Below are 25,422 nucleotides of genomic sequence, written 5' to 3' on the forward strand. Positions count from 1 at the left end.
AAGAAAGTTTAGAATGTCAATAAAGACTACTAAGCATACTTTTTTTTTTATAAGTAAAATTTTATATATAACACTGGCAAAGCGTACAACAAGCAGACTTTAGTAGTGCCTCATAGTGTCAAATCAGAGTACACTCCTAAGGACCAGAATACATGAATTTGCACACTTCTAAAAATCTTCTCACGGTCTAACTGCACCTCATCAAAGAAACTCCTATTTCTTGCTCTCCACACCGCTCATAGTGGACCAAAGATCTACTAAGCATACATGAAATATAAGCATGTGGCTACCAGGAATACCTCGCGAAAGAGTATTCGTATTTGTTTCATATCACTCTCATTCAAATCCAGAAAGACCTGTAAACATCAGAAAACTTATAATAGAAAAAACAGCATCAATCAAAATATTAAATAGAATAATACTTCTCAAGGTCAAGTTTAGCAATATTGAAATTTAAAAAAAAACTCAAACTAAAAATAATCTTCAATGACAGTTGAAACAGAGAATGTTGAGGGAGAACAAACAATTATTAAGACTTACAATATATGGCTTGCTATTTTCACAAAATTTTATTGAAATTAGGGGTGGCAATTTCTGACCCGACACGAAAACACGACCCGAATCGAACATAAAAAAAATTAGGTTAGTGTCAGGTATTATTAGGTTCAGGTCGGGTTTTCGATCTAATTGACACAATTAATAAACGGGTCGGGTTTGGGTCAATGACCCGATTACAACTCGCGAACCCATTTATAAATATTTTCGGGTTAGGTTCGGGTCGGATTCTGATTGAGTTCAGGTTAAAATAAGCATATTTTTATAAAATTGGTTTTTTCGGATCAGGTTCGGGTTGAGTTCGAGTTAAGATGAACATGTTTTTATAAATGGGTCATTTCAAGTCGGATCGAGTTCAGGTTGGATTCAGATTGTGGATCATTTCAGGTCGGGTTCGGGTCAAATACAAATAAACGGATCGGATTCGCGTCGAACAATTTGATCCGAAATATTAATTTGGTCGGGTTTTGATGATTCAACCCGTCAACCCGCCAACCCGAATTGTCACCCCTAATTGAAATACATTTTCTAGGTCATATGATTTGGCTTAGTCTGAAAAAGATGTTTCTTATATAGAAATATGACATAGAAAGCATTGTCTAAAGCAGTAGAATCTAAAGCTGTGGTGATGGCATTGGCAAAAAATTTCATTTTACCTGTTCACCACACACGAGAAACTCCAAAACTTCCAGACTCTTAGTGGACAAGAAGACTTAGTGGTTGCCTTTGTTGTGAGAAGCTTTGAGCTTCCAAATTGCTCATCCTTAATCGGCCTATTCCACAATAATCTTTGAATTATTGTTGCTAAATATAAAGGACAACCATCTCTACAATTTTCAGTGCCATATCTTCCAAACTATTGTCTAACATCCCCGCATGAACCCACTTGATGAAGCCCACAGAACATGCTTTTAGCTCAATGAAGTTCACTTTGTGAACGTGATTGAACAAGGAGCCAAACCTATGCGGAATGTCCCATCAGATAAGTATAATCATATCAAGGCTTCCAGATATTTAGGCGTTCTCTTTTTTCTCACTATCCACTTCACGCACAAGACCTATCCAAGGCCCAGAATCTCATTTTTGGTCTCTGTCTCAGTCACTTGTGGGAATGTGATGGTAGCAGCATTAGTACAAAGTGGTGCAGGTAGGTACATATGAGGAGGCATAGGAAGAGAAAGGAGAGGAGAAGAAGGCATAGGAAGAGAAAGGAGAGGAGAAGAAACAGGAAGAAGAGACAGAGAGGCCAGCACTCATTTGGGCATTGATTTCTCATTTTTCTCATCCTGTCAAAGTAACTTTCAGTCCCAACATCGATTTCTTCTCCAGCACCATTTTCTCCACCAATCAATGGTTGTCTACTCCTCCCTCACTCATTGGCTTGATTCCACAACAAAAATCCTCCAATAAAGCCTCTGTCATCCACTACGAGTTCCAGCTAATGTCAACTTCAAGAGATCGGTTTAGTTATCAGTAATCCAAAGGCACAGTTCTTGCCACCTGAGCAGGTGGCATGGAATGAGATTTCAATTGTCTCCATAGCAATGGTTGGAGCTGTTTCTATACAATTTCACTAAAGACTTCCGTAGAATGAATGAGAAGGGTTTTTACATGGTTATAGGAATAAAAATTTTGACATGGCCTGTAACTCAAAATATGAACTGAAACAAATTTACATGGTTTTTCTTGAAAACATACAAATGAGTTAAATATGCATGCGTGAATTTGTAATTCTTGAGGTCAGTCGTTTGCAAGTGGCATTCAAGAAACATACAGAGATTGTTGGAGAAGACAAAACAAAACTAAGAGAGATAATAGTTAAAAATATATATAAAAGTGAGTTTCAAAACAAATAAAATAAATGAGACATGGCAGCTTTGTGCGATTTTGGCAATTAAAGAGATAGATTAGAATGTATGTTTGAAGTTAAAACAAATAGGACAATAACCAGCAAAACAAAAATTGACACTGCAGATCTACACCACAAAATAGAAAGTGAGATTAAAGGTAGGGAAAAGCTGAATCTCTACAACATGAAATAAAAGAAAATGATGCTATTATTTTCTAAAAACAACAAGGAAAATGCACAAAGACAACACTTTTGTCTAGTTAAACCCATTAGATGTGAAGCTTTCTGATTCTCAAGCATCTAGTTTCAGTTACGTGAAAACTTCTTATCTTCACAAAATTGCAAGTGACCAACTATGAAGAAAAAAAATGCATTTGATCCACAATCAGACCAAATCTGCAGTCCTTTACTATTCCAAAAACACTGTAAAAATAGAGCAATAACAAAACCAAGAGTGGTGTGCAGATTGCAAATCATTCCTGCCAAGACAAAAACAAATAGCTTGACTTTCTCGAAATAATATTTTGGGAATAGATAACATTACTTGTTGCCTACGCTTCACTGGAAGCTGTGAGAGTACATCTCTTTTTAACCGGCGAATCATGACAGTTGCTTTTAGCAAACTATGCAATTCTTCATGGTTACTTGCACCTTGATAGACACCAAAGAAGCCCTAGAAGATAAAGTTCAAGAGCTATTTAAACTTAAATTTTGCTAAGAGATGCATCGTATAGTGGATAACTAGAAATGAGAAGATAAAGACTTACTCCCTTGCAATAGCGGTTCCCATACTCGTGCACATTTTTGTAAACATTAGGATGTAAAGCCTCAAGCTGGAAAATAATACATCAGCTTTAAACCTTCTAAGAGCGTCACAAACACAAGGAGCAAAGTGATCAGGCAATAGGATCTTTAAGTTTTCACCTGTTTGAACAACTCAATAGGTCTGGATAAAGCAGGAGTTCCACTCAGAAGAATTGCATATTGAGCTTTCTGAAATAAAGAGCAGTGCGACTCAAAGGCAGTGCAGCTATGTAACTATAATTAAGGAGTAGATAGTTGGATGGACAAAATAAGAGCATAACCAAAGCAGTTAAGCTTACCAATTTGAAGTGCCAAACAGAATATTTCTAGACATGTAACTTACATGTTTCTAACGACAGAGTCAAGTAGATCCCCATTGGGCTCACAAAATAAATAAGGGGCATATTTGTAGTGACATGAGCCTACTACCAGCCTAACAATACACCCAAAATGGCACACTTGAGTTCCAAAAAAACATTATCTGCAATTTTTCAAGAACATTCTCTTCTTCCAAAGCAACAAAAAGAATTGTTTCTAGATTCCACTCATCTTGGGAAATAGGAATAAGATGCAGTGCAACACAGAAAGTTCCCTATCCCAGTTTTTCTCAACCTAAATCTAATTGTCATCACCAATGCAACAACAAAGGCTGTCAATTGTTGGGACCAGTCTCTTTCCAAATAGGTAACTTATTCTTCTTTGCATCTTCTGTCCCCCCTCGCCTTTCTACTCCCTAACTTTCCTGTTTATTTCTTTCTAGTTGCTACTCTTCATCCTTATTGTTCTCCAAGGCCACCTGATTAAATCAGGCAAACCAAAAGGCATGAGAAGTGGTTGGATATTGTTAGAGACAACTGACACAAAGTTCAACAGCCAAGGTACATGCATGGAGGCATTGTATGGAAAATAATTGTGATCAATCCCAGTGAAGGAATGGAACAAGCTGACGGGAGTTTTTCTATAGATGCTGCTAGCATTTGATTACTGTCAGTGAGGGGTCTCCAATTCTATAGGTTGCCATGCTTCTTGTAAATTGCCCTAGTTTTAAGTCCAAGGGGACTAGATAGATCAACCAATGATGTTGTTGGAAATTAAAACTCATATTAACTGAAAACTTGTCTAATACATGGAATCCTAACACTTTTTTATAGATTAATAATATGACTTATTTACCTTTCTAATAAAAACCCTAAAACTTATATCAGACTTTTCCAAACAAAATTTTCTAAACAAACTTTGTTTATAGAGAGACTTATCTAAAAAACCTAAATGAATATCTTCAGCCTATATATGGTTACAAAATCATATTCTCTCATACTCCCCCTCAAACTGGAGAATGATTTTGGATATAATACTTTGAAACGTTGAACTACTTAATCGTTTAGTAACTAGATTTGCAAGTTGTCCATGTGTAGATATGAAAAGGCTACAAATCAACTAGCTCTCTAATGTCCTTGATGAAGTGTTTGTCAATTTCAATGTGCTTCGGTCAATCATGTTGTAGTGAATTGTGAGCTATGCTAATTGCAGACTTATTATCACAATCCAGTCTCATTGGCTCATCCCATTTAATCTTTTCAAGTCTTCCAAAATGGTCGTTGATCAAAGTAGTTCACATATACCATAAATCATTACTCGGAATTTCGCCTTTACATTAGACCGCTGCTATATGTTGTTTCTTGCTTTCCATGTCACAAGGTTACCACAAACAAGAGTGAAATATTCTATGGCTCACCTATTATCAACCAACATCACCATCCAGATGTGCCTCTAACACCTTCATTTCTTTTAAACAAAAAAAGCTTTCCTTTCCTGGTGTTCCTATAAGATATGTAATACTCGATGAGCTGCTTGCAGATGAAATTCTCTTATGCTATCTGGTTTTGTATGAGACACATAAATAACTTTTACCAGCCATTGATACATCTCCTTATCTATTGAGGCATCATTATCTTCCATTCTAAGTATGAGAATTTGGTTCTATTGGAGAACTTGGCTTGCTTGTTGTTTGCCTATTTTTCAATAACATATTCCTTTTGAGAGATAAAAATAACTTGTTTAAAGTGAGCCACATCATTTAATATCATTGTTATATCATCAATATATACTAAGAGCCCCCAAAAGAAGAGTGTTTAATAACAATGTGATATCCCCGCCTTTATCTATACCGCATGACAATCATAACTCTTGCAAATGATGCTCGGGTAATTGCTTAAGTCCATATAAGGTTTTCATACAGTATAAGCTCCCAAATTATTTCCATATCCTAGTGAGACCTCTATATAGATTTATTTCCCTTAATTCTCCATGCAAAAATATATTTTTGACATCAAACTCATTCTTAGGATTTGGGTGCGATTCTTGGACTTGCATAGCATTAGTTCAAGAACAACTGTCTTTTTCAAGTTTGCCTTGTCAAGTCCCACAGTTTTAAAGACAATTGGGGTTTTCATGCATAGGCAGACATAAAATTTGACATGAATTTAGACAGTGACTTATACGTCAGAGGTAATAAAAGGTCGAGCAAGAAATTCCCATCCTTAATCTTCTAGTATGGAATTCTCTCACTGAAGATGAAATAAGGTGCTTGTTCATTGAAAATAACATTCGCCGGCATATAGAACTTCTCTAATGAAGAATGACAACACTTGTACCCTTTCTGAGTTGAGAAATAATTCAAATATCCTAAAGACAAAATTATTATAGTGTGTATTACTAGATAGAATGTAAAGAGTGTTTCCATTTTACTCTTTAACCCTAAGGAATCCAACTATAAGGCAAGTAACAGGAAAAAACAATAATGAAAGTCTAGCAACAACGAGGAAAAATCTAGCTATGAAGGCTATGAAGATCAATAAAACAAATCAAACTATGAAAGTTGATAAAAGAAATCCAACTTGATAGCTGGTAAAAGGAATCTAATTATAAAGGTCGATAATGAGCAATAGCAAAATTACAAACTATGAGGGCCAGTAAAATGGATTCAATTATGAAGACCGGTAACAAGGAAAAATTGGAAATGAAAGCTGAGCAACAAAGAAAAATCCAGCTATGGTAAAAGGAAAAATTGGCAATGAAGGCAGAGAAAGAGGGAAGACTTCAACTATGAAAGCTGGTAAAAGAAAAAATTGACAATGAAAGCTGAGCAAAAGGAAAAAAAACAGCTACCAAGGTTATTAAAAATAATGCAATTATAAAAGCTGATAAAAGAAAAAAAAAATTGACAATGAAAGCCAAGCAAAAGGGGGAAATTCAACTATAAAGGTAAAAGAAAAAAATCAACAATGAAGGTCAAGCAAGTTTAGGATTTTGATTGAAGGCATCACAAGGGAAAAAAAAAGAAAAAAATAATAAAATATAATAAGGGGGAAAAGGACAAGCTTATAATTGATGAGAAGAAAAGAGATTTTAAAAGATGAAACTGGTGGGGAGAAACAATATAAAGATAAATGCTAATAATTTAAGAGGAAAATCAAAATAAAAGAATTGAGTTAAAGAACAAAAAAGAACAAAATAAAAAAAAATAAACTTAAAAGGGATCAAGATAAAGGAGCATAAAGAAGAGTAAATTGAAAAAAAAAACTATCATGGGCATGAAGCAATAAGAGAAACTGCATTTCCAAAAGCAAATAGTTTTCATTGTTAAGATTCATGTGTACAAATATCACGTTCAATGGTAAGGAAGAGATTTGTGTGACTGGGATATTTCTACAGTTGAGGATGGAGATGAAATTTCTATTTTTTGTTTTTTGTTTTACTTTTTTTTTGTGTTTACATGCTAATTGGAAAGCATACATACATACACACACATATATATAATAAGGTTAATAGGCGGCCGCAAAAAAAGAAGAGGGCAAATAAAACAAGGGAATGATAATAGAAAGATATACACAACAATAGAGTAGAAGAACTAGGGTAAAGGAAAATAAAATTAAGAGGACACGACACTTAAGAGGGCACGAAGATAAAGAGAGGATAGATTAGGAATAAGATATAGAATACCAAAGAAAGAAAAACAAAAGAATTAGTTTTTTATTTGTAAGGAAAGAATAAGGAGAAAAGGAAACAAACCAAATATCAAAGTGTGTATGATTCATAGACGAGGGCAAGATTGAGAATGATGGTGAATTAAAGGATAACTAACACTAAAACCGAATAGCAAGTTTCAGCTCTGATACAATGTTGGAAATTGGCAACTGTATTAATTGAAACCTTATCTAATACATGGGATCCTAACCTCTTATAATAAATTGATAACACAACTTATTCTTCATAAAATAAGTGACTTTTCTAATAAAAACTTTGAGAACTCTAACAAACTTTTCTAAATTAACTTAACTAAAAAAAACTAAAGAGGTTTTTTTACATCCCATAATTTATGGAATATTTTTATATATGGTTACAATTTTCTTACAGACGCAAATAAATTATCTTTGCTAAGAGAATATAATATAATAAATAAATTAATCAAGAGAATCATAATACTATGAAAGTTATTTCAGCTAAAACCCAAGTGATAAAAATTTGAGATAATTTTTGGCTGCAAATAAAAAATTTAAAGAACACTCACATTCTATTACAAGGGTGGGCTAGAGATTAAAATTTGAGATAATGTTCAAATTAAAAGGGTGGGTTACAGAACACTGACATTCTATTAATTGAAAAAAATGTCTCTCCTTATAATTTGTCTCAAAGTTTGTGTTATAGCATTAAGAAATTCAAATATTTTCTCATTTAATCAACTCATTTAGAGGACCATTCAGATATTTTGTATCTATTGAACCAATAATTGTGATAATAATGACCAATTTTTTTAATTTGGTGAAATTTTGTAATGCACATTGATATCTCTGGAATATCTTTTGCCCCCATTGACCATTTAATCCTCGAGTCCCTGTTGTATCTAAAGGTCAATGATCAATGAAGTTCTGCAGTATTTTCAGTGTGATATTACTAAACTGTATCTTCAAGTCTTTAATGTTTAATGCATCGAACACTTATGCAAAAGGAAAAAATTGGTGGAGGTCCATCGGATACAGAAAGAGACAGATATAGATGGAACAGACTGCCACTTTCTTGTAGTCATTCTAGTACACCCAAATTGAGAAAAAATATTTCCTGAAGGTAGAAAACAAAATTCTTCTAAGATAAGTCAACAGATAAATAATATTCTGAGAAATGGAAGCCATGAAGCTTGGAGTTATATATGTATAGTAATAACAAAGCAACTTTCCATCATGCCATGTCTAGATTCCACAAATTTTCAAATTATGGCAAGGTCTCAAAAGAAATATCATTTGCAATGAAGTTAACTTGGTTTAGATTGCCATAAGAGCTCTTATAGAAAGTAATGCCTGACCTTTAGAATTGGGATACAAGCATTTGTTCGCTTAGCTTGAGCATTCTTCATAAAATGTGATTCATCTGCAACAACAATCTGAGAAAGAAGCATTACAACAAAAGGCTAAGTGATGAGTAGAAAGGTTTATGCCCACATGAAGAGGTGCAGTGCATATATCCAAAACTAACTCCTTATAAGACAACATGAATTTGACAGATCTCTGATTTTGGAAACAGAAGCTCACAGCAGAGGGAGACAAAATGAACTCCCATTTTTAATTATAGAGGTTCGAAATTTGTAACAAAAAAAAACCTGCAACATTGTTTAATAAAACATTAACAAAAAACTGGTTGAACAAAAGTCTAGTTGCATTAGCAAAGTTAACTAAAGTGTTCCTATCATCATCACAATCATGCATGACCTTGAAAATGGTAACACTTGCAAGTAATAGAGACCAAGTTCTAAACTATCATTCCTTGCTAAAGTTTCAGTATCCAACCAAAACAAGACAATGACAGTACCATGTCAACACTCAGCATGCGATAAAGTGCGTTGAGATGAATTTGGATGCACTTTACTCCTTTCCTTTAGTCCCTTCCACTAAGTTTATTTAGTTCTAAAAATATAATCATAACAATTAGATAATCAAATGAATTAAAGCATTATTACGTGTACTATGCCAACACTAAACATGCTTCAACATGTAGCAAAGTGTATCAAGATGAATTTGTTTACACTCAAAAAGGCTTCAATATAGAAAAGTGGAGGACAATAAGTGAAAAAAATAATAATAAGTGGATATAAAAAGGGAAGATTCAACCTTTCATTTACATTCACTCATTTTCCCACTTTAGTATCCGTTGCGGTTAGAAAAATTTGTCACTTACTAGACCTGATGAAGTTTTCTCCTATGGCTGGACACACGTCAAAGGGCTCGCTGGAAGTCATCTGGGTGAGGCCCCTCTAATTCCTAAGTCATCATCCCCCCATGGCAAGAATAGATCAGTAAAAAGTATAAAAGCAGGAAAGCAAAACAATGGTTGTATACCATTGTCAACCTTTTATAGAGAACCATAGTCTCAAACCCTAACAGGTTATTAGATCATACAGATTGCAAGTCATGTGTGGGTCATGCATGTGAGCTAGATTTGTGTCATGTAGGCTGACCTGCTAAGCTGGAAGGGGATCCTATCCCCCAATATCACGAGTCCCCCCTCCAATCAAACTAAGAAGTAGAGTCGAATGAAGTCCGACTTAGCAAGCATGGGCCCAAGCCAGATCCGTAATCGAGTGAACAGGCTGGTTATCCGTTCACCTGGTTAAACAAGTAGGAACCATATCGGCCCACACAATTCCCACCCAATTTTAACCATTATAATGAATTTTTATAACATGTGATCATCACCATAGAATATCGAAATTCATCTTGCTATCTATTTGACTAAAATCAAAAGAAGTCGTAAAATAATTCTCAAGTTTTGTGGACGTTTCATCCATTCTCTTACCAAAAGTTGTGCTTTTGTGAATTTTAAATTACTACTACAAATATTTTATGTTTCAAACACATTAGTTTCTAATCTATATTTTAAACTATAATCTTTATAAATATCATATAACTTATTTCTAATATTTTGTAAAATATTAGCACGATCGAGAGAAGAATCTTTAAATGGAATTAATGTATCATAAATACATAACTAAAATTTCTTGTAAATATCTAATTTAAGTCTAGGATCTAAAATAAATGAAACTAAACAAGTATAAGAAATATAAAAAAATATTTTTTTCATTTTGTATTCACTATTAATACACAAGGAGATAAAAATTCATTAATAACATGTTCATTTAAAATTAAAGCTAAAAATTTCCATCCTCTCTATCATAGAAAAAGAAATTCTAACTTGTTCAGTATCAATAATTATTGTAGAAGGACATTTAGTTCCGAGATAGTATATTGGATGAAAAAAGATTTATTTTGTCTTATGACTCTTTGAAAGCACAAATATTACTTGATAATTGGACGAGAGCTAAAAAAAAAATATAAGGAATGCAACTTTCAGATGGCGAGGAAGAAGAGTTTGATACTAAAGAAATTAACAGTATGTGAATGGGAATTGGAAGTGCCTCCTAAAGTAATAAGAGTAAAAAGATAAGTGAACTACGTGGGCTTTGAATTTTCTATACCCTAAAGGGATACATAGGCAACTTAAATAAGTACAAGTCCTTTTTTTATTATTTAATTTATTTTTTAAAATAATAATAATAATCTTAAATTGTCATGAACTGTGAACCAAATCGTAATCGGCAGTTTCAAATCGTGAACCGTGTGGGTTGAGATTCTTGCAACCGTACGATTGGCGATTCCAAACCGTGGTTGAGTCTAGCGTGGAGTGCTCAAGTTGCGGAGCTATAAGAGCAACTTGGGAGACCGAGTCAGGGAGCCAAGTCATCACTCTAAATGGGGTACTCGGGAGCGACTCAAGATGTGCTCCCTAGTCATCAATCTGAATGGGGTACTCGGGAGCGACTCAAGATGTCACACAGTGGGAGCGACTCGAGTAGCTGAGTCGCGTGGGGCACTCAACTCAAAATGTTGAGCAGAAAGATACTAGTTATGCTAGGGGCTCAGGAACATGAGCTGATTCATGAACTCGACAGGCACCATGCAAGTCAGATGTACTAATGTGGACTAACACCACATAGGCTGACCCGGTTGGCTTTATAGAGATCACTGTCCCTGAATATCATAAGTCCCCTTCTCCAAATCGGATTAAGGAGAAGAGACGAAGGAAGTCTAATTTAGGGAGCATGGGTGATCGGGTTGCCAAGTTATAAGAGCAATTCAAGAGGTCGAGTCAGGAAGCCAAGTCATCGAGCTAAATGGGGTACTCGAACTACGGAGTACTTAGGAATGATTCGGGATGTCGCATAGTAGGAGTGACCCGAGAGGCAAAGTCACAAGAGTGGTGTCAAGGGCTTTGATGAGTGTCTTCCTTAGGGTTGATCAATACAAAGGAGACAACCCTAGAGCCATGGGCTGAGTAGAAATAACTTGATCCTGAGACTTTAAGAAAACCTCTAAAGTCTTTGAGAGAATATAAGAAATCTAGCTCGATCCCGCTAAGACTAGGGAAAGTGGAATAAAGAAATTCATCTCAACATCAAGTATGCAAGAGTGAAAGATATAATAGAGGGAATTATCTACAACTCAATCCTTTGCCTCAGATGAATCAACGATGTTGGGGAGAACATAGCTAAGTCAACCTATAAGTAGGGACAGAGGCCGCTATTACAAAAGGGTGAAATATCTCAATCTGTGACTCCTGAATACCCGCAAAGTGAGAGAGAAAAAAGAAGCTTAATCTCGCGACAAAGAACCATAAGAGAATAAGATACTCGATCCCACAACCAAGCTAGAAGAGAAGCTTGCTCCCGTTGAGACCGAGGTTAGAGAATAAAATGCTTGATACTGCGATTGAAGACCGATGAGAGAATGAGAGGCTCAATCCCACATTAATCAAGGTGAGAAGCTCGATCCCGCAAAGTTCATGGAGAGATTAAAATGCGCGGTCCACTAGGGATCAGGAAGGAAATATGTGAATCAATCCCACACCGACCGAAGAGAGAAGCTCAATCCTGCGGAGGACATGGGGACAGAATAAGATGCTCGATCCCGGAAGAGTTGGGAAGAAAATAAACTTGATCATGCAAGGAGAGAACTTTAATCCTGCTGAGGTCATGGGAGAGAATAAATTACTCGATCCTGTGATTGAGAGGGGGGGAGAGAAAAAATAAGAAGCTCGGTCATGTGATGAGTATCAGGGAGAAAATAAGAGGCTCAATCTCACATCAATCGGAAAGAGAAGTTCAATCCAACTAAGGTCATGGGGAGAGAAAGGTACTCGATCCCGCGTCAAGGGTAAGGAAGAGAATAAGAAGCTCAATCCCACAATTGATGGTTGGGGAGAGAATAAGAAGATTGATCTCACACCAACAAGGAAAGATGTTTGATCCCACTAGGGTCGTAGAGAGAGAATAAGATACTCAATCCCGCACCCGAGAGTCGGGAAGAGAATAATAAGCTTGATCCCTCGCCGACTCGGGAGAGAATCTTGATCTTGTTGAGGTCATGGGGAGAGAATAAGATGTTTCATCTCATGACCAAAGGTTGAAGAGAGAATAAGAACTCGATCCCATACTGATCGAGGAGAGAAGCTTGATCCCACTGAGGTCAGTAGGAGAGAATAAGATGCTCAATCCCACATCCACTAGGGAGAGAAGCTAGATTTCGCTAAGGCTGTGGAGAGAGAATAAGATGTTCATTCGCGCGCTAACGAGGTAGAAAAGTTTGAACCCACTAAGGTTATGGGGATAGAATAAGATGTTAAATCCCACGACCATGGGTTGGGGAGATAATAAGAAACTCGATCTCGCTCCTAACAGGGAGAAATATTTGATCTCGCTGAGATTGTGGCAAGAGAATAAGATGCTTGATCCCACGACCGAGGGTCGGGGAGAGAATAAGAAACTCAATTCGGTGATCGAGGGTTGTGAAGAGAATAAAAGGCTCAATCCCACAACTGAACAGAGAGAGAATAAGAGGCTTTATCCTGCACCAAGCTGGGAGAAAAGCTTGATCCCACTAAGATCGTGGGAAGAGAATAAGATGCTCTATCCTACGATCAAGCGTCAAGGAGTTCTCATATAGAGGAGAAGCTGAGTGGTGATGTTCCTGATCAGGACGTCCCCAAATGATGTATGCACAGAATAGGGATGTTCCCAAAGGGCATATGCGTGCGCCAAGGATGCATGTGCTTACCAAGGATGCTCCCAGGCATACTATATGAAGCGAGGATGTGTGTACTTACCGGAGATGATCCCAAAACATAGTATGTAAAACATAGATGCGTGTGCTTATCAAGGATGTTCCCAAACACATAGTTTGAAAATCGGGGATACCATATGCTTACTGGGGATGTTCCTAAGCACATAGTATGCGAAGTAGGAATGTGTGTGCTTACTAGGGATGTCCTTAAGCGGGGATGTTCCCAAGCACATAGTATGCGAAGTGGGGATATTCCTAAACAAAAATGTTCCTATAGAATGTATAAGAAAACTAAGCTCAATCTTTGAACCAAAAGACCTACGAGGTCGAGGAGAACAATAAAAGAACACAGGGCTCAAACCCTTTACCCGGGCGACCAACGAAGTCAAAGAGAGCATATGATCATCTCGATCCCTTGGGAGTTAAGGATAATAGAGAAGATCACCTCGATCCTTATAGAAGACCAGGCTCAACCCTACAAGGGAGAACCAATGGAGCGACGATCCAGAGACTGTAGGTCTAGGAGAATAAGTATCGAGTCAATCTCAAGACCAAAAGACTAGGAGAATAAGAGTTTATCCCAATATCTTAGTTAAGCCAGCATTCTTGATGCTTGTTGTCATATATATCTGGTGAATAATACCCACAATTTGATAGACAGTGAACACATATATTGCACTTCATTTCCCGTAGATATGCACGTTTTACCTAGTCTGAACATACCCCAACAATAATCCATTGTGCTTTCTTTATAGCAGGTGAGACCCATAAAACAGCAGGTCATGGCATTTAGGAGATATTAGCCACCAAGAATTACCTCTCCAATATCAGCTTCATTCTCGGATTTATCATTTCATAATATCAATTGGGATCCAAAGCCCAATTCCTCTTTCTCTACCTCATTCTTAGTAGACAACGCACTTCGTCACTTTCATCATCCTCCAAACAGTTAATAAGTATGGCAACATGGACCAAACTAGCAGACTGCAAATATGAAGGAGTGATCTTGATGCCTTCAACAAATAATATTGCAAGCGCTAGTAAGAAAAAAAAGTCATAATTGATATTATTGAGAAGAGATTGATGTTTTCCAATGATTTCTCTTTCTTAACCATGCCTTTCTTGTTTAGCACATTGTAGGATTGGAAGGTCAAGTTCAAAAATTAAAACTAATTAAAAGAAGCTTCTGTTAGAGAAGTGAAAGCTACACCTCCAATAATTGGCATAAGTAAAACCTAGATGGTAGGTAACTCTCCTAAGAACAAGGCAACAGAGAAAAAGGGTTCCGTAGCTTTAATTGTGTGTGAATAAAACAGCAACCTTCCCAAGGCTCATGTTAGTAAAAAAATTTCCCATTGTGTGGATAAGAGCCAATGGTAATATTGCAACAAGCTGTGAAGCGGAAACCTTAAACGTTTGTAAAGACTAGTGGTCCGCAAATAAGACAAAGGTTGATCCAATTGCTAGTGTAGAAAGTGAAAAAACTTCGGAACCTACTTGTTGTAGATGCTAAAGTAGATATTAAGAGGCACCACAGGCCGAACATGGACCCAAGATACAATGTCTAAGCTAGCCCGCCTTCCTCTACGACAACGGCTAACTCCGCAGCATTGGTTGACTCTGAGAAGCTTCCGCTGAGGCAATTAGGGACAGAGGCGGCCCTAGCCTCTAGATCCCCTTCTTCCTTAGCCTCCAACCCCATCCTTCTCCAATGCTTCTCTGTCTCAAAGATCTATCTAATGGATGGAGAGATTCTTGTTGAACTCCCCGGTGGGCTCCTTGACCAAGTCAAGGGCAACTTACAAGGAGTTGTCGAGGTTGTCCACCATGATGGTGTGGTACCCTCCCTTTAGAAGCTACAGCAGCCGTGACTAGGATGGTCCGATGCACAATCGGCGGAGAGGACATAGGATCCACGAGGGGAGGGTTGAGAGCAGCGTGGCTAAGATCTGAAGGGGCAAGAAGTGCGAAGCACCCAAAAGAAGAAGGAAGTGGGTCAATCTGCCTATGAGACTTTTGTTCGTTGCCCTCTTTTTGTACGCTCTACCCCTCAACCTCGCTCTCCAAGGATTTTCTCAATGTCTTTTGCTCATGTTTCCTACAAACAACACCAATGTTTTTTGTCATTTGCTAGTCCTGACATAGATCAATGCGCATTAAAGGGTTCGTCGGTAGTCATCCCGACAAGGCCTCTCTAATGCCTAAGTAATCATCTCCCCATGGAAAGAACAAAATATTAGAAAATATAGAATGAGAAAAGAAAAACTAGGATTATATACCATGGTCAACCTTTTATAGAGGATCGTGGTCTCAACCCATAACGAGTTATTGGATCTTGCAGATTACGAGTCGAGTGTGGGCCATGCCCTAATTCAATCCGCAAGTGAGCTAGATCTGTGCCATGCAGGTTAGGTCGGCTGTACTAGAAGGGGATCCTATCCCCCAATATCACTATTTTTTCACTTTTCCACACTTTAAAGGAAATGGACCTTTATGGTCTATGAATTTGGTAGGATAGGGAGAGAAGCAACTCAGAAATAAGCCTTTTCCCTTATTTAGCTATTGCATTTGTGAAGGAGTGGAGATTCCTAAATCATTGTTCTATTAACTGATCAAGTGATGTGGCTAAGAGTGCAGCTAACCAGCACATTGTTGTCTTCAATGGGCATAATGCCCGGTCAAACTTTGATCAGCCAGCACTGCTCTATTCGAAAGAGCAAAGAGGTCTCTATTGAACTCTCAAGGCACGAAAGAGGTTTGTTGTAGAATAGAATACAAGCACACCCAAATTTCCCAGCCCAGTTGGCCATCTCCTTAGAGAAGGGAAGGCCTTCTTGTTGGAAAGTTAAGGTGGAGATTTATGTCACAACATGGTTCAAGGTATGCCTCTTCTTGAGAGTTGAGACAATGATAGTAAACTGGTTCCTCTCAACGAGATTGTGTGAACTGTCCCCTTCCTAGGGTACAAGCATTATGTAAGAGTCGGCATCGGCAAAACCTTGCATTGGCCGGTAGTCAAAGTCTCACTAGAGGACACATTTGTGTGGTTATGCCCTGAATTTAAAGTTGATCATCACACCATAAAAAAAACCTTCAGCCAAAAGTTGCAACCTTAGCATATGTTCGAGACTAATAGAATTAACCAACAGAAACAGGTAAGGTAGAGAGTGAACCATCTACGTGTTGATATCCTTGTGAGCTCCCATGAAGGAACAAAGAGAAGCTCCTTTGTCAACAGTTTGTCACTTATGCTTTTCTCCTTCATCCAAGTACCCCACCATCCAATGATTCACCCACCAAAAAATGCGCAAGGGGTTAAGGGAAATCAAAGAGTACATTATGTAATAAAAGAGATTTACTTATTTGAATATTATTAGCCATATAACCTTATATAGAACTCAATAGAGGGATACAACCCATGTAGCCAAACTCAAATAATTGGGATAAAGATGGCTTCGTGAAAAGTTTCAGAAATCACCACAGCACATTTCAACATTTACAGAAGCATCTCAAATGTCAAAACACAACATGAAACACTAATTTAAACCTTGCTCTAACCCTTCCGCCTACTCCTAGATTAACTTCTCCTCATATGATATGATCAATCCGTATCAACCATGAGCCTAGTAAACCTTCTTGAGGTGGCCTCAAAGCCTTTCTATTCAAATAGACCTCACACAGATCACTTTGTGTGTTGAACATAATAGATCAATGAGAAAATTTTAAAAAATCTTATGTATAACCTGAAAGGTACTCTTTCCTTTCGAGAAAAATGGTTTGGTAATGCAGGATTAACTACACTCTGGCTTTAAGAAAAAAGGGTAGGCACATCAAAACAGTTTGTAATTTAAGATGAAGGCGTAAGAATATCTTTCACAAATAGAAAAAGAAAAAATAGCAATCAAAGTCACTCTAGCTCCTAGGATCAAAACAACGATAAGGAATCTACATCGATTATATATAGGTCGATGCAGTGGAGACGGCAGGGCTTGCGTGGCAGGACTAGTCAACAAAGAGGCCGGGTGGTGTGGTCAGGACTTGGTCAACATAGACTCCACATGGCAAACCAACCGGACTCATCGGCTTGCTGAGCCAACCTCCCGACCAGGCGAGGTGAGGCGAGGCTAGCTTATCCGACTTCCGAGCCGATCTACCGACCCACTATATGCCGAGGCAGACCCATGATCTCTTGCCCACTCCCCCCATATTCTCCTCCCCTCCTCCCCATGATCTCTACGGGTACATCACATTTATAAAAGGGCAGGTACATGCTCCACAAAGGGGCCTCTCTAACTCATGCTTTCTAATTACTCTGTCCCCTTTTTTGAAACACCATGATGACTTGGGCATCGGAGTAATTTCGCCGAGGCAACTCCCGGCAAGCCCTTTGATGTTTGTTACTCTCCACAGGAATTGTTGCGCTACAGGAAGAAATCTAGAAGAATACCTCAACGTCATTGTTCTTTATGCCAACGTGTACTGTCACCGTATTAGTGAGTTTTCTAGACCGGAACAAAATGGCGTCGTCCGTGGGAAACGTTAGCAAAAGATGTCGAGCGATCACTCAAATGATTTTCCCAAACCATTTCACCCATGCAGATCTGATATTTTCTTGGATTCTTAAAAATCCTAATCTACTGTAGTGTGAACCAAAAGTAAAGGATCCTCTCTTCTATATTTTTAATTTCTCAATCCTACTTGGTCTTTCCCTTTCGAGTACCGGCCATGGGGGCCATGGGGTCGACGACAACAAATCCTCTTTGATAGCACCCTCCAAGGCATACAATACGTCTCCTCCTCAAATCAAAACCCTAGGGGTTCTCTTCTCGCTCGACCCCAAGGTCTTCCTTGCCTCAATCAAGATCTCCTCATCTTCCCCAATCGTCCAACTGAACATAGGCCTTGACTCAGGGTTTGCATCTTCTGTCCTTTTCTTAGAAGGATCAGATCTTGGTTTTCACCTTACTAAAATAAATCATTTTTCCCGATGGTTTGCAATTGTAATTGCTTCTTTTAATCGTGCTATTTGATAATTGAGCTCTTGAGATATGCCTCTTGAGCAGCAGCAGGTGAAGACTAGGAGGTGCTTGTCTCGTAAACATCATTTCATCCCGAGGAGCGACAAGAGAAGGGCAGGTACAAGGAGGGGCGTGCACTAGAGGCGGTGCCTCCTGGAGGTCGTCTAACTTCGCTTCCGATCCCTCCTCCGCCTTCCTCTCCGCTTGTTCCAAGCATTGCCTTTATCGTAACTCAAGGCTTGTGTCGGCCTCGATGTCGCTCACAAAAGCATTCTCTGTTGGTGCTCGACTTATGGATGTGAACAGGGGAAAGGGAGTTTAGAGTGTTGAACTGGAAGGGCCTCGAATTGATCGGCTTCAACATTCGAGGATGAGCGCCTTAGGCTACTAATCTAAATGGGGCTCGTTGTCACTGCTTTTGAAGGCATCATTTTTCTACTCCTTAAGAGTTATGGTATAGAAAAGTGGACCAAATCGGTGATCCGGTGCCTAGTGAGGTGATGCAAGATCCTCAAAATATTCCTCGAGAGCGTCATACACAACGCCGTCGTGTGGTTCCTTCTCCTTATTCTCTGCCTTCGCCATCCTATCTTAAGATAAATCTCTTCACTGCCTTACACAGAAGATCTACGCTTGCGTCTCTGATGGTTTGTTTTAGTCAAAATTAGCAATGAAAAGATCTACTATGCTGAGAAGTTTTTTAAAATTTATTGCTATTTTTCCTGTTGATATGTCTTTCTGCATGAGGGGTCCGAGGACAAACTGATCATATCCTTCCAACACGAGGCCATTCCATTCCTTCTCTGTGGCTGTTTGGGTGAGTTTGAGGTTCTCTATGCAATGACACAGGGAAGGTGTTCGACGCAATGTCTGAACCAAACATGGGCTGCTCCATCAGGTTAGTCGCCTCATCTGTCCGCAACTCAAGAAGTCGGTGATGAAATCTCAGATTAAAATATCATGATCAGCACCTTGCAACAAAAAGAACGATCATATTGTCTCTCTATTGTTACATGCTGATGTAATGTCCACGATTATCAAAGACAACAAATTTGAGGAGTTTCAGAAAAGCTGGAGTAGGTTTGATGACCATGTTTTTGAGCCTTCAAATAAATCTGGGGAAAGATGAACCATAGCATTCAGGTTACAATAGATCAAATATTGGCAAAAGGTGGAACCGCCACCCTAGCGGCCCCCTGGCCCCGGCCCCACAAGATTCCAGAGGGAGTAAATCACGGTTAATGCTGGGCAGGATAGGTGACTGGGGGTCGAAGGAATTTTTGGCGCAGCAAACCAGGGTTTTATCCCCGAGTGCAACTGGCGACCTTCGACCCCACGACTTCATTGGCAAGCTGCAGGCACCTAACCAACTGATCCAGGGATGAGTGGACGATGCATGAAGAATGTTTGAGAGAATTCCTGAGAAGAATGTTGTCTATGAGAATTGCTTGATTTCATGCTATCCAGAATCTGATTAATTACTCTTGCACTTCTTTTCAAGTATGGTTGAAATCAGAGAACTCCAGCAAGTTCCATTCATTTATCTTAAAAGCTCCTCACATTCTGTAAGAAGAGAGTGCAAGAAAATTTTATCAGGACAAATATGGGTAGCACAAAGGAGGAGTATTTGTTGCTGTCTTTCCAGCATTCCCCTTGCAATTGAGCATGGATTTTAGTGGCAAGGTAATCTCTTTTGTCCAGCTGCAATTATTTCAGTAATACCAATTGTGATTTTTCCTCAAATATATCTATGTTCCTGAGTTATGGTGAACGCAAATGCTGATATACTATTTCGTCATGAAAAGAATCAGAGGTTTGAGTGATGCTCAAAGCATAATTCGGCCAAGTAAAAGCAAGCATCGAACTACAGCAATCATTGTCAATTCCGGAACAACAGTTGACCCAAAGACAGGCAAAGAGGTAAAAGGCAAAGAAAGGATGGTATTCAACTATAAACGCCTAAATGACATCACACACAAAGACCAATATAGCCTCCCAGGCATAAACACTATCCTAAAGAAGGTCAGTAATAGTTATATTTTCTCTAAATTTGATTTGAAGAATGGCTTCCGTCAGGTAGCCATGCACCCCGACTCAATTGAATGGGGTTCCAGATGGCCTTTATGAATGGCTGGTGATGTCATTCGGACTTAAAAATGCCCTTGCTGTTTTTCAAAGAAAAATGGATAATTGCTTCAAAGGTACGGAAGAATATATTGTTGTATATATTAATGATATATTGGTATTCTCTCCTGATAAGCAAAGCCATGCACAACACCTCAGAAGTATGCTAAGTATATACAAAGAGAATGGACTGGTGCTAAGCCCAACTAAGATGAAAATCGTCATCTCTGAAATTGAATTTTTGGGAGCAGTAATAGGCAATTTGCATGGTTACAGCTTTTGATCCTATATTATTCTCACTGATTAGTGGAATTTGAAGGCCAAGTGCAAAAGTGATAGAAAGGACTCTGAACAAAATTATGAATGCATAATCTTTTATCTGCTTTCATAACAATTCGAACTTTACTCTCCTTGGCAAGATCAGTCTCTTAACACTCACTTTGTATTATCTTTTATAATCACATCCTTTTTCCTAACTCGATATCAATGACAAGATAAGTCTCCTATTTTCTCCCCGACTCCGCAGGCACTCAGGAGTCGAGGGATCAAGTTATTCTCTCCCGACTCGGACATATCATAGATGGAGCATTTAATTCCATTGGTCTCGGACCAGAGGCATCTATCAACAAATATCCTTTTTAGGGCTCAAATAGTTCTCTGCAGGACTCAAAGACAATCGTGCTCCCACAAACTCAAGTTGCCCTCTTTAGGGTCTCAAAGATAAGCGTGCTCCCACGAACTTAAATTGCCCTGCTCAGGGTCCGAAGACAATCGTGTTCCCACGAACTCAAATTGTCCTTTTCATGATTCAAATTCACTTGGTCTCAGACTGAGGCGTCCATCAGCAATTGTCCTTTATCCTATGAGTTATTCTCTCTCTGGCTCCACGAGTACTCAGATCGAGCTTATTATTATCTCCCAACTCAAACATAATCGTGGATCGAGTTATTCTCTCTCCGATTCCACCGGCATTTGGGAGTCGTGAGATTGAGCTTATTATTCTCCCGACTCAAATATAGTCGTGGATCAAGCTATTTCTCTCCCGATTTAGACATAATCACGGCTCAGACATAGTTACGGATCAAGCATTCACTCCCTTTGTCTCAAATAAAGGTGTCCCTCGACTTTTCCTTCGTATGAACTCCTTTGTATGTGTTGCATTTTTATATAATATATGTTGTGGTCCTCCCTTTTAACTTTACCTTGAGGTACTTAGTCACATGGACCTTGACGTTCGTTGACAAGACAATTGTCTAGTCAATCGAACTACATCCTCCTTCAACTAGAGTAAAGAGGATGCTTGTGATGTGATGGAAACGACAGAGCCCACATGGCAGGACCCGATCGACAAAGAGGTCGAGTGGCATGGTCAGGACTTGGTCAACATAGACTCCACGTGGTGAACCGACCGGACTCACCAACTTGTCAAGCTGACCTCCCGACTAGCCGATCCGACTTCTGAGCTGATCTATTGACCCGTTGTATGTCGAGGTGGACATGGGTCATGCTCCCCACTCACCCATGATCTCCTGCCCACTCCCCTCATGTTCTCCTCTCCTCCTCTCCTCCTCTCCATGATCTATATGGGTGTGTCACATTTATAAAAGGACAGGTACATGCTCCTCAAAGGGGGCCTCTCTAACTCACGCCTCTTAATTACTTTCTCCCCTTTTTTGAAACACCATGATGACCTAGACATCGGAGTGGTTTCGCTGGGGCAAACCCTTCGATGTTTGTTACTCTCCACGAGAATCGCCACGCTACAGGTGTTACTCTCCACAAGAATCGCCACACTACGGGAAGAAATGTAGGAGAAGACCTAAACGTCATTGTTCTTTGTGCCGGGGTAGACTTCTGTCGCCATGTCATCATGATCAGATTTCCATACTAGAACACAGGTCTTTAGGTATCTATTCAGATATGATAGATACTACATCAAACATGAATAGACCCTAAAATCTCATTTTGTACATTTTGGATACATGATATACAACTTTTACTTATAAAAAAAAGGAAATAATATAAAAGGGCAACTAAATTTATTTCCAAAAGTTTCTTAAACAATAACAGGCATATGTTAGTTTAATTAGCTAAGACACAGGGTTTTGACTAGCCATCCTTAATTTGTCACTAAATGCAAGTCAGAATATGAGTGCAAAATAAAGAGATAAATAGGATAGAGAAGAAAATGAGAAAATTTTAATTACCTTAAACTCAGAAGCCAATAAAATATCTTGTATCTTGGGAACTACATCATAAGAGACTATGTTGAATACACCATCTAGATGGATACTTGATTTTAAATGCGAAAATACTATCTTAAATCCAGCCTTGTTAGAACCTCCAGATTGAGATAGCACTACCTGCAAAGACAAACAACCATGACTGTTAATTACTCACTAATAATCACATAGCATTCATGTTTAGTATTTTACAGGAAACATATCAATGTTAGCAGATGGAACAAAAAACTTACCTATCTAGCATGCATGTCATCAGACCAAACAAAAAACTTCATTCATGGCAACTGGCAAGGAACAAAATTTAATTCATGCACAAGCTTGGATGATACCATCTAGCATGCTGAAGATCTCAAATTATGATGCATTGAATAATTTATCATTATCAATGTTGTTTCTTTTTGCCCTAGTCCATAAGCCATTTGTCTTATAATTAGCATAAATATTAAAAAACAATCACGGATATGTATATAATGGATACTTATGGCAGACTAAATAGTGTTCTAATGTATTGATTTGTGTGTATTCATGTACACATAAATAAGTTAAAAAAAAATAAATGTACACATATTTTTAAATTTTTAAATGATTTTTTTCAAGCTTCTATGACAGCAAGTACAATAGTGTGTGGCTATTGCAAAAACTTAGTCTGTGCAATACCATGTTATTATCACAAGATTTTAACCATTTGTGACAGTGTTGTGACAGAATTACAACATCACTGAGAGCAACTCATTCGTTGCCATGAGATTTCTTACAGTGTTGCTTTGTGCACTCGCCACAGTTGGATTCTATCACAAAAATCCTTCTAGAGCATCCAAGGTTTCTAAGATAGCAAGTATTGTCATGAAAACCCTCTTTTTCTTTACTGGGGGTAGTGCAAAGATCTACATCCTAACATGATAGTATCATGTCAATTCCTTATCTTACTTTGAACTATAGGTAACAGCAAAATATTACAAATAGAAGTATATGAGGAAACATAGAAAATAATATGAAACAATCATTCTATTTCTCTAAGAGGATGTAAAATGGCATAATGATCATACTCTTATGAAGATAATGTATTATGGTTTATGGACCCAACAATGGTGATTTCCTTTTATAATGACATTTTGCATATAAAAAATCCATTTCTGTTTTCTTTCTGTGAGAATGTAGAAAAGTTAGTTTAAATGTAGTAGCAAAGAGATAATAATCATGCATAGGATAAACTAAAATATCAATATTCCAGAAAAAGAATTTAGCTTTATGATTCAGGTAGAAAGCTTTTAAAGGAATGTAACAATATACCAGAATATCTGCAAACGGTATATTAAGCCACTGCTGAATCATCTGAAAACCACATTTAAAACAATCAAATTAACTGAAGAACAATGGATATCCTACCATGACATCAATAGGCATGGTGTGATACTCACAAAAGCCCATTGTATACGTAAGGAAGATGGAGTAATAACAAGAACAGGCCATGCCTCAGGCATGCATGCAGCAACAGCAATTGCCTGTGGAAGAAAGCAATTAATTTCAATAAGCAGCAAGATTAGCACTCCATTGGGAGGCAATAATATTTGCTGTTGCAAACCTAAATCAACAGTACCAAAATCTACCAAACAAAAATGAAAAAGTAAATTCCTATTGTGCGCCTCTTATGATACAGTCTGAATCCAATAATAGAAGAGAACAAAAAGGTGAATTGGAGATGAGTTGACTTGAGCGGTTGTCATAAAGGTACAAGAATAGTAAACTAGAATATGATACCCATATTGGAGACTATAAGTTCGCTTGCTTGATTAGGTTTACTAGCAAATAGCTAACTAAATATGTATCGTTTACTTCTTATGAAGTATAACAGCTTTGATTTAAAAATTACTTGACCATCCATTTAAAGCAAGATAAATATCAAAAACTGTGCTAGACAAACTAAGTGTACAACAACAATAAAAAGGGTCGGCTATATGGATCCTTTTACGTCATTGAGCTCTATCTCCTACTATATCATCATCTATACGTAAAAAAATTTTATCTTATTTTATTGTTGTTAACCAAGACTTTTTTGGTCTTCCTCTTCCTCGTTAGATATGCGTGTTTATCATAGTTTCACATCAAGCATTTATTGGTCGTCTAAATACATGCTCGTACCATCTTAAACGTGTCTAGGAGTTTTCCCTCAATAGATGTAACTCCGACTTTCTCTCTAATACTCTCATTTCTTATTCTATCCCTCCTCGCATGTCAACACATACACATTAACATCCTCATCTCTGCAACTGTCATCTTCTACTCATGTGCTCGAGTCATAGCCCAACATTCAGCTCCATATAGCATAGCAGGTCTAACTGCAGTTTTGTAGAATTTTCCTTTAAGTTTTAGGGATACTTTACAATCACATAAAACACCTGACGCTCTCCTCCATTTCAACCTACTTGTATTCTATGTAAGACATCTCTCTCAATCCCTCCATCATTTTGCAAAAATGATCCTAAATATCTAAAGCTCTCGGTTCCGGGCAACTCGTTATCTCCTATCTTAACAATTGTCTCATTACGTCTAATTTTGCTAAGCTTAAATTTCATATATTTTATCTTTATTCTACTAAACCTAAAGCATTTCCCTTCTAGTGTTTCCCGTCAAAATTCTAGTTTAGCATTTACTCCTTCGCGTGT

At 38.0% G+C, this 25,422-nt stretch overlaps 1 protein-coding gene across 10 annotated transcripts in view; it reads right to left on the minus strand.

Moving 5' to 3' along the window:
• LOC122019804 (SWI/SNF-related matrix-associated actin-dependent regulator of chromatin subfamily A-like protein 1) overlaps window positions 1-25,422 on the minus strand; it is a 61,705-nt gene that overhangs the window by 24,522 nt on the left and 11,761 nt on the right. For 8 of the 10 annotated variants that reach the window (XR_006122037.1, XM_042577339.1, XM_042577336.1 and 5 more), the window contains 8 exons: window positions 24,178-24,261; window positions 24,050-24,091; window positions 22,724-22,879; window positions 8,568-8,645; window positions 3,329-3,397; window positions 3,172-3,237; window positions 2,949-3,077; window positions 300-356 (listed from right to left, as the gene is read on the minus strand). Coding sequence is in view for 9 of the 10 variants with exons in the window: in XM_042577339.1 (XP_042433273.1) it covers window positions 300-356; window positions 2,949-3,077; window positions 3,172-3,237; window positions 3,329-3,397; window positions 8,568-8,645; window positions 22,724-22,879; window positions 24,050-24,091; window positions 24,178-24,261 (681 nt within the window). In the remaining variant the exon portion in view is untranslated. The remainder of the gene's footprint in view (window positions 1-299; window positions 357-2,948; window positions 3,078-3,171; window positions 3,238-3,328; window positions 3,398-8,567; window positions 8,646-22,723; window positions 22,880-24,049; window positions 24,092-24,177; window positions 24,262-25,422) is intronic. The other 2 variants (XM_042577340.1, XM_042577337.1) reach the window with 1 other exon arrangement.

Source organism: Zingiber officinale, chromosome 9A (genome assembly GCF_018446385.1).
Source record: "Zingiber officinale cultivar Zhangliang chromosome 9A, Zo_v1.1, whole genome shotgun sequence".
In the NCBI taxonomy this organism is placed as follows: domain Eukaryota; kingdom Viridiplantae; phylum Streptophyta; class Magnoliopsida; order Zingiberales; family Zingiberaceae; genus Zingiber; species Zingiber officinale.